At 31.8% G+C, this 10,724-nt stretch overlaps 1 protein-coding gene across 2 annotated transcripts; it reads right to left on the bottom strand.

Annotated features, from left to right (window-relative positions):
- Positions 1-824: 824 nt before the first annotated feature.
- On the bottom strand, positions 825-5,787 carry LOC112511410 (serine/threonine-protein kinase HT1-like). 2 transcript variants are annotated; one of them, XM_025117015.1, is made up of 4 exons: positions 4,866-5,787; positions 2,917-3,088; positions 2,633-2,769; positions 825-1,184 (listed from the first exon to the last, which is right to left on the bottom strand). In XM_025117015.1, the coding sequence occupies exons 1-4, from the start codon at positions 5,235-5,237 to the stop codon at positions 945-947; spliced, it is 921 nt and encodes a 306-aa protein (XP_024972783.1). In that variant the 5' UTR covers positions 5,238-5,787; the 3' UTR covers positions 825-944. The 2 variants fall into 2 exon arrangements, with proteins under 2 accessions (XP_024972783.1, XP_024972782.1); XM_025117014.1 differs by having other exon boundaries at positions 2,633-3,088; positions 4,866-5,579; positions 5,661-5,777.
- Between the last annotated feature and the right edge of the window lie 4,937 nt (positions 5,788-10,724).

Raw genomic sequence — 10,724 nt, 5'->3', positions numbered from 1 at the left:
ACCAAAATAAAAAGTGTATGTAGTTTCCAAATTTATTTTATTTCTTTTCTATATTATTTTTTATTAATATTATTTAATAAATCAAGCAAAATATAAAAACCATATAAAAGTAATATACTGAGGAGAGTCAAATAAAAGTTTAAAGAGTATAAAATACAATAAGTAAAATTTAAAAAATGAATAAGATATAAAGTGGGAGATATATTTGATGTTTTAAAAGCGAATTAAGTTTTATTTTAAGGTTATATTAGTAAAATAAAGGTTTGTTTCACCTTGTTCTAGCATGTTCCATGGGGTGGAGTGGAACAGGTCTGTTCTACTTTGTTCCACATAAAAGTTCTACCGAACGTAAAACAGTGATCCTTGTTCTATCCTGTACAGTGTAGGAAACACAACCTTACCAATCTCCCATCCAAAAGAATAGAACTGTTAGGGGCCGTTTACCTAATCACTTACCTAGTAAGTGCTTAATCGTGAAATTCAACACTATCGCTTACTTACCGGGTAGGATTTTAGTTCACGAAAACAGTATCGTATGCAACAATTTACCCGGTAAGCACTAACTGTGTCTGTGGTAAGAGTTGTCACTCTCACTTACCGGGTAAGACTTTCGGTCCTTGTTTCTCTCTTATCGAGTAAGATTCTTGGTCCTTACCATATTCATCTGATAAAATAACATAACTTGGTAAGTGCTTACTCGAATAAGCGTTCGGTAAACGGTGCCTTAGTGTTACTACTCTCAATAACATGATCTTGAATTTGAATATAATGGAGGGAAGGCATTGTATATCTCCTTGCACATAACAATACTAAGAGAACTTGCAATCATATATATATGATATATAATTATATAATTGGACCAACTGAGTTTATATCAAGCAACAAGATGTTGATGATACCTTGGTAAATAATCCAGCATCATGCATCCATGATCATAACAATTCTTATGATCTTGCCGAAGCCGATTTGCGGCACCCGGGATAGCATCTCAACAAAGTACGATCGTCGCCAGGTTCATATGTTGCAAGAAAGTCGGGATCTTGCTCAACGGAAGCCGCGTATCGTTCCAACACTTTGACGATTTCATTGAAACCAGGCCGCTTACATGGTTTACTAGACCAGCAGCGGTTGATGAGTTCACGGAACGCCTTTGGACATGATGCCGCCAGTGGTGGTCTAGCGTTCTACAAAATGAACCAAGTACGTAAAGAACAGGACATAAATCGATGATTTTACTTTCCGTAAAAGGTAACTTTTAATTCGTTTGATAACCATTTTCTTTCATTCTCTTCCTTCGTTCCGTGGGTTCTGATCAAAATTCTCCTCATATCAAATAAAATTGGACCCGCAGTTAAAGTTTTCATTCTCCTTAAACATATAAACGAGACCGATAAACTAAAAATGTAAAATGGTCTAAACAGGTTCATTTGGTTTGGTTCGGTTCGGTTTGGTGAGAGCACAGCCATCAAGAGTAACGGAACTTGAGTTTTGTAAGTGTGAGAATATGTAAAATCTCATTAGATTATTCTTCAAAAGAACCAATAGGAGAAATGGTCCAAGTCTAGCCGATATGGGACTCCAACATAGGCGTGTAGATGGTACGAGATCAACTCGGTCAAAAGCTCGGTCAATACTTGACTCGAACTCGAGCTCGGCTCGACATATTAACGAGTCGAGTCGAGCTACCCAATACTCGACTCGCAAAGCTCGTGAGATATTCGATCTTTTTATATATAATTAGTTTTAAATTAAATCAGTTTTGTAATATAATTTGTAAAATATAATATAATAAAAAAATGTCTTATATTTTTAGATATTTACACAAAATTATGCATTCTTTAACTATAAAAATTAATCAATTATTTTTTTATTAAAATCATAATTAAAAAGGAGAAAAAAAAACTATAGAAGTGTTGGTGAAGTTGTCCACGTTGGAAGAGAGAAAGTGAAGGAAGGTGAGGAGGAGGAGGTGAATGAAGTTTGTAACTTTGTTTTTTTGATGAAGAAGTTTGAGGTGTATCCCTTATAGTTTTATAAAAATTAAGTGAACACCTTTTAAGTTTTAAAATTTATAAGAGAAGACTCGAAAATTTCAAGCTTGATTCGAGTTTGAGTTTGATTTGAGTTCAAGTTTGAGCTTGGTTCGAGCTTCAAACGAGTTCGAGCTTGGTTCGAGCTTCAAACGAGTTCGAGCTTTATTTGAGCAATAAACAAGTTCGAGCTTGAGTTTGAGGTCAAAAAATTGCGATCGAATTCAAGTCGAGTTTGGTGTTTTACTACTCGTGGTATCAGAGCCAAGATCACAAGGAAATCCTTACATGGTATTAGAGCCAAGATCTACCACTCCAAAGATTCAACACTCTGGGCAATCTTTACTAGTTTAGCCCCTCACATGTCTAGCCCCCTCTCGACACTCTTGGACAATATGTGTCCGTCTAGCCTCCATTCGAGGGGGCATGTTAAAATCCCACATTGGTTAGACTTGGACCATTCTCCTTTGTCTATATTGGAACCTCCCTTCTCTCCTCAAAGGCTCTGTTCGAGAGTATATCAGGGGTTCCACATATTCTCAAACGTATATATGTAGAATTTTAAAATTAACATCGTAGAGTAATATGATTAAAGAAGATACCTTTTGGCATACTGCAAATGCAGCCTGTTCTGGAGTCATATCGTCAAATGGTGTCAACGCAGTTAAAAGCTCCCACAAGACAACCGCGAAACTGTAGACATCAATTTTCTTTGTGTGTTTCTGTTCTTTGATCATTTCTGGTGCCATCCAACGATAAGTACCYGTAAATCCCTTTGCACTRCCACATTGAGATTCYAAACAYGAGATACCAAAATCYGCTACTTTTACACACATATCTTCACCAAGAAGTAGATTTTCGGATTTGAGATCCCTATGAATTATACCTTGAGAGTGGAGATATTGCATTCCTCTTGCAATGTCAATGGCCAACTTTAAAACTAGATTGGGATGCAGTGAATATGGCTCCTGCTGATGAAGAAATGCCCTCAGGGAACCACCAGCCAGATACTCGTTGATTATACAAAACACCGGTGGTTTCTTGCAAGCTGCAAAAAACTGCATGAAAATAGGAAAATGCAGTTGTCACAAACAAATCACAATCTATTTAAGGAAGGCGACTGTAGAGAGTTCAAAACAATACTATATAGGCCATGTTTGGACCAGAAGCGCCGGTTAGTCGATAAACTAATCATCTTTGGTAAAAACTAACAATGTAAAATAATCTAAAAAGACATGCTGAAAAATTTATTTGGAAAAACATCAGGGGAATAATTGAGTGAAAAAAAAGCTTTTGAACACAAGTTGAAGTTGCATATCAAAAAGCTAGCCAACTAACCAAATAGAACTTCTCAATAAACTCAAGAAATAAATTAGGTTATGGTTACCAAACATGGTCTTAATAGATAAGACACAATATGTTGGATTCTTTCTTTCTTCGAAAAATCAAAATAAACAATGAATAAATGCTTGTTAACATTTCCCACCAACCTAAAGCGCACATAAAAGGTACGAAATTTTAGTAAGCAAAATGTTTTTTTGGGTAACTGTGGATATCCGGACCATGTAAATATAAATATAAAAAGATAAAAGCTTTATGTTGGGTTTTAAAGAAATCTCCGAAGGACTTGAGGGCAATGATTAAGCTTTTCACAGATTTTAAATGATCTTCAAGCATGCCACACATAAACAATTGATATGGAATAAGCAGGCCACAAAAAACAAACTATTATTACTCTTGAGAATAGTCATCTTCTCTTTTGACATGAGGGAATAATATCCATGTCAATTGCAGAATCTAAACTTTCTTTGTGATGTAAGCAAATAAAAAAAGTCTGAATTCAAGTTTATTATCGGTCTTTAGACAGATTATTTAGTACAACAAAACAAACAACAATTCAACTTCGTTCTAATCCCTATGTTTGTGGGTCACCCAATGAATTATCATGATATATCAACCGATTGACGGCTAACGTCTCGAATCCTAGTTGTCTCCAACGGGTGATCGAGGTCTTCTGGTCATTATTAATAAAAATGACTCTAAAGAAGCAAGGAAAATTATGTGGACCATCTTATGAGAATAAGCAGCTGGCACTGTCTCAAAGGTCTTAATCTTGCAATCTATCACAATTTAAGAAATGGCAAATGCCAACCACCAAATTCATCATTTTTATTTTATTTTTGTTAGAAAATCATGCATCCTCTTGCCATACACTCTCTTTCACAAAAACTTTTACCATTTTGGAAGTATTGGAAACATTCTCTTTACTCCTCGGGGCATCAGATTTAGGTCGGTTTGGTTTGCTTATTTATTATGTACCCGTTGTACATTTTCCCAGCAATCTTTATTGCTTTGCCAGCTTACAACCACGAAGGACAAATTCATAGCCACCTTAAATTTACCTTCAACTCCACCAAAGTTAGAACTTACTACTTCTTTTTGAAATGCATAATATAGTTAGGTGAAGTTTGAACCTTGACCTCTAGGCAGGTCAGGATTTACCTGGAACCCTGATATCACACCCTTTGGTTGAATATTACTTTTATGTAAAAAAGAATTTGACATATTCTCTCAATATATTACCGGAAATAACAATCTAAAAATGGCGAGTTTGGCTGTGGACATGAACTTAATCACAAAACATGTGAATCTATTGATCGCAAGGTTGAACATAGCAGGTTCTTTGTTTAAACCGTTGATAGATGGCGAATGATTTGGTACAAAATGATTAAAAAATCTGTGTATCATATATATGTGTGTGTGTGTTATATATCATGTACTCATGTGATAATCAAGAGAGGATAATTAAGAAAACAACAAGCTAATATTACTTACAGTGATGATATTGGGATGCTTGAGACGAAAAAGCAAGACGACCTCAGAAGTGAACTGTTTTTCCAACATAGAAGCCAAATCGGGATCTTCTTCAGGCTGACTAATAAGCTTAACAGCAACATCTTTCTGCTTATAAACTCCTCTGTAAATCCTACTGTGTCTTCCCATGGCGAATTTGTTCCCGATAAACAGCTGTGACATATCTGCACTCCATTCCAATTCTTCTTCTTCTTCACCTTTCGCTTTTATCTCACCTCCAGATGACACTAAATACTTCGACCATGAAACAGCTCTCTTGTATTCACCAAGAGATAACCTCCTCTCCAACTTCCCATTGTACGAAATGTGCTTAAGCCAATTCAAATTCTTCATAGGTTCATTAACAACAAATATCAAACACTTTGTATGCACGTAAATGTAACAGAAATAATTCAAGTTTCCTCCAAAAAAAAAAAACTATATCTAACAAGCTACATTTGTAAATCGTAACGTTTTCTGTTGATGATCATCATTAGCCAACGGATTCAGCTCCATTCAGGTGGCTGAAAAGTGATTCGATTCAACAAAAACAATAAAGCAAAAAATCCAAATTCAGATAGGTAAAAGTGAAGAGATTAGATTAGATACGCATCGATATGAGTGCGAGCTTGAAGATACGAAAAATCTCCCTCTTTTTCACGTTGTCTGAATCTGGATCTTCACTATAGACAGAACCTAAGAACACAATGAAATCAACTAGATGGAAAAAGTGTGACTATAGAAACTCTATATATCTAGCATGGGAGACGAACTAACAGATGCAAGCTATACAGCTATTGGAAGAATAAGCGCGTTAAGAAGTACAGATATAAAAGTTGGCGGTGGTGATAGCGGTGGTGATGGCGGTTGTGCCGCCGGAGAGAAAAGTATTCCGGTAGAAGTGTGTCGTTCACTTGGTGTTCAGCAATCATAACGTGCGAAGATCCACTTCAAAGGAGACAAGAGGGGTACTGCCCTTTGATCACGACCTCTAACTTTTTCCTGTGTTTCCTATTTTGCCCTTCTAATTTCTATAATTCCAGATCATGATGTTTTTTTTTTTACAAAATGACCATATTGCCCCTTCATATTTCACTAATTTTTCTCTTAAACAAATACAAATTTTTTGGTTTTTAAATAATTTAATAATTGATTATTTTTAATCAAATTTGTGCAATAATTGTTTTAGAAATTATGTTAATTTATATATTTTTTTTAAATAATTCTGGTTTTTTTATTAATAGATTTATAATTTAAGAATAAGATAAGCAATTTCATATAAGTTGTAACAAAATTATCGTCTATAAAATAAAATTACTTAAATACCTTTTTTATTTGTTATTTTGTTAAATAATTAAAATTTACTAAATATAAAAAATACAATTATTACGACCACAAGTAATAAATATACATTTACTCAATACACAATATTTCATTATATTATTTAAAAAAATAAAAGAAAATGAATGGTTAAAAGTAAACAGATAAAGAAAAAAAGTAGTTTGTAAGACTTAAGGGGCTGTTTGGCAATTGTTGAATGGTTTGATGCAGAATGATTAAGTGATCGGAATGATTAAGAGTCTCTCATGGTATAATGCAAAATGAAATATAATTGTCTGGTAATTGTTTACAAATTAAATTAAGGTGCTGAATGGTTAAGGGAGGCCATGGATACAAAATCATTCAAAGGGTTTTAGAACCATTAAGAGACATATTTTTTTTTTGCCAAACAAAATTCACCTCTTAACGATTCAGATGTTGATTTTTTAATGAAACTATTAAGTAATAAACAAACAACCCCTTAACTTCTGATTGTTAAGAGTTTAATAATATAAAAAATGACTTATTCAGTAAGCTTTAAATGAAGCTTATGTATAAAGTCAAGTTTTTTCAATCATATCTCTATCAATTAAAAACCATGTCCTTACCATTTATAAAAAAAAAAAACCCTGGAAAATACAAACCCTCTTAATCCATACAGATAAATTAATTCATACAATCAACTTTATTCATATAAGATTAATGAAAAATTAATCAAAAAGTCATTTATTTCTAAATATATTTGAAAGTTTAAATTATTTAAATTTATAATTTAAAATTATTTTTAAAAAATTACATCAAAATTTATCTACAGTATATTAATAATCAGAAATTAAAAATAAATATATTTAAAATTATAAAGTTTTAAAATATAATTTTCCCGAAAAATAAATAAAAGGGAAAAAAGAAAAAGGAGGGGTAGAAAGGTAAAAGGAATGGAAAGGCGCGTGGGGTAGAGGGGATGGGTGTCGGACAGTGCCGTATCCTCCTTCCGTATACGGCCTTTCTCTCTCTTACTTTATAGGGGTTGCCGCCAAATCTTGTACTTCTGTCACTCCATTCCTATTCCTATTTATTTTCCTTTTTATTTTTTTATTTTTATTAAAATATATATATTTATATCCATAGTTTTATTAATGGTCTTTTATGAACCGTTTATCAATACTTACCCGGTAAATGATTATCGGTAAATTTAAAATTATTATTTACTTATTGGGTAAGATTTTAATTTGTTAAAACAATATGGTATGCAACAATTTACCCGATAAACCCTCACTTACCGGATAGGACTCTTGGTCTTCGTCTTGCTGTTACCGAAGGATCAAACATTTTGTTTTATCCAAGGACATTAATGTGCACAACCTATTCTAAGGGAAGGCTTGTTTGGTCGTTGCGTATTTTGTATCTGAACTGATCGATATCGATTAAGTTAACATATGTTAACTTATATTGATATTATCGTGTTAAGGTGTTTTAATGAAGGTTATACGTTAACATTTTCTTCTAAACTTATGTGACCACCTCCCCCCTCCCCCTCTCAACTTTGCCACAGAACTTTATTACCAAAATGCCACTGTCATTTTGACATGTCGCATCTGCGGATCCAATTCATCCAAATACTACGGTGTAGGGATGGTGATTTACCCCGACCCCGTGGGGAACCGAGTTCATTGACCCGAACGACGACAGGGATTCTCCGCTAAAATGGGTCCCGGGTCCGGAGACAGGGGATATTACTCAAACCGAGGCCGAGGATCATCGGTAGAATCAAACTAAAGGATACTATTTTTGGGGATTGACCGGGGATTGCTAGAGATTTGACAGGGGACGGGATGATAATCCCCGTATCCACCAAAGAGCGGGGCCGGGGGACGTTACTACAAAGCGGAGCCGAGGACTACAAAACCCGCCCCATCCCCACCCTGTTGCCAGGCCTACTACGGTGGTGTTCCAACGTTTTTCTAGAAAATTTGATGATTGTTTAAAGTTTATGCAATTATTATAGACCACATATTCCTAATAATTCACATATGATTAAAAGCATACTCCCCACCGCATCAACTTGATATGTATTTTACAACACATATTTTATTGTAGATATATGTGTTTAAAATATGTATTATAACATAATTCTTAGGATACTATTACTATTAAAATCCCATCAACTTTACAATCTTTTAAATAATAATTGCATAAAAAAGTAACGTACTTTAATTTGATTTCTATTTTTACTAACGTACTTTCAAAACTTCTTTTTTAACACCTAAGATGTAAAGTTTTAAATATTCAAGTACATGGGTAACCATTGAAGCATTAACTTTTTCTTCTGATAAACCACAATATATATAAAAAAAAACTAATTTTAGATTAAAATATTCATGTCAGCAAATAATACTGAGTTTGATACCACATCACTCGCCACATCAGCATGGTAGCCGGTTAATGCTTCAACCAATTACACGGGTACTTAAATGTTTAAAACTTAACATTTTGGTTACCAAAATGAAAGTTTTGAAAGTACGTTACCAAAAATAGAAATCAAGTCAAAATACGTTATTTTTTCATATAATTTATCCTCTCTCAAAGACACAAGATAACGATATATCAAGCGACAATGTTTCTCAACCGTAAAAATTGGGTTTTTATTTAAATTTATTACACTGATTATATTTTATTAAATAAGGAATAAATAAATTATATTTTTAATAAAAAGGAATAATTGAAATCACATGTAGGTCAAGTACGTACAATATATGGTACAACTCATTATTTACGTCTTTGGTACCAAACAAGAAAAGGACCACGTAAATTAACTATTATTTTAAACGACGACATATTCTGAACTTATTTAATAAGATAAAATAAGTAGGTAAGACAGGATTGATAAAATGTCGAAACTGATAAAAGTTTAATCTGTGTGAAAATGGGTTTGGTTCGAGTGACTTATCTGGTTCGAGTGACTTATCTGGTTCGAGTAACATTTTTATCTGTTTATTTCATCTGTAAAGTAATGGAAAAATATGATAATAAAAATTACAGTATTAAATAATAATTTAAGTCTTTTTAACAACAGAATTAAGAGGTTTTAAGCATGTTAATATCTAGACTTGTGGGTTGTTTGTTTATCTCTTAATAGTTTCATTAAAAGACAGTCTCTGAATCGTTAAGAGACGAATCTTGTTTAGCAAAAAAAAAAAATTATCTCTTAATGGTTATAAAACTCTTTGAATGATTTTATATCACGGGTGGTCTCGCTTAACCATTCAGCTTTCTAATTTCATTGTAAACAGTTATCAAATAGTTATTTCATTTTGCACTATATCATGATAGACTTTTAAGCATTCTAATCACTTAATCATTCTGTATCAAAGCATTCAGCAATTGACAAGTAACTATTTATTTTTATTTTTGATTATTTTCTCTAAATTTTATTCATTTGATCAATCGAAAATAAAAAATAGTCAAGTCAAAAATAATGGTTTAATGTTGTCATTTTTATGACTTTTTAGTTTGGATCTTGAAATGTCATGTCAATTTTAGACGTACGTGATAATTGATTTTTATTTTATTGATCTAATAAATTTTAGAATAGTATAAACCTAACATTTTTTTTGGATTTCAAATCTTTTATAATAAACTAGAAAGGTATTCGTGTAATGCAACGAGATAAATCTTGATTTTAATGTTTAGTTTTTATTATTTATCTCTATTGATATAATACGGTTTTATGTGGTTTTGAGAAAACAATAATATTTTTATTTTTGAATAAAATATAAATTTGAATATAACATAAAAATTTGAAGAATATAAATCGATATTAGTATCAAATTAACTATTTAATAGTTCTTGTTTTTTATGTAACTTCTTTAATTCAATTTTTTATTGTAATTTAATTTATATTTAATAATAAATTAATTTATTTTTGGTTTAACAATATAATTTTTTATAGAGATAATAATTAAACATTCTGTTAGAACTCAACAATTATCTTAATTATATTTTAAATTTTCATATTTAAAATGGAGGTTTATCTTGTATATGATTGTAATATTTGTAGTTAGTTAGGCGAATTTAAAAATAAAGGTTTAATATATTGTACTTACGCGTAATTACTTGTAATCTTGAATTTTAAATAATATGCATCAATAAACAGTACTTTATGCATAAAAAATAGTTTTTAACAGTTTTTATCAAATATTTTGTAATTTAATGTAGATATTATTTTAGTAAGAGAAATAAAAAAAATATACCGATTATATTTAATTTATCACGAATCCGTTGATTCTATATCATTTATTATAATTACTATTGTTGGTATTTTGAACTAATTATTAAATACCTAAAATATCCTTTGTTATAAGAGTAAATTACAAATTTAGTCCCTATAGTTTGTTGAAAATAACATTTCTTTTCGTTTGAGTTTTAAAATTACAAGTTGTTCATTATGGTTTCATGAAGAAGTCCAGATTTGGTTCGTTTTAACGGTTGTTAAACTTTTTCGTTTAATGAGAAACTTCTTTG

The sequence above is a fragment of the Cynara cardunculus genome (assembly GCF_001531365.2).
Source record: "Cynara cardunculus var. scolymus isolate 2C chromosome LG 4, CcrdV1, whole genome shotgun sequence".
Lineage (NCBI taxonomy): Eukaryota > Viridiplantae > Streptophyta > Magnoliopsida > Asterales > Asteraceae > Cynara > Cynara cardunculus.
Note: the sequence above shows the minus strand (reverse complement) of the source record. Positions and strands in the feature narration are given on the sequence as shown.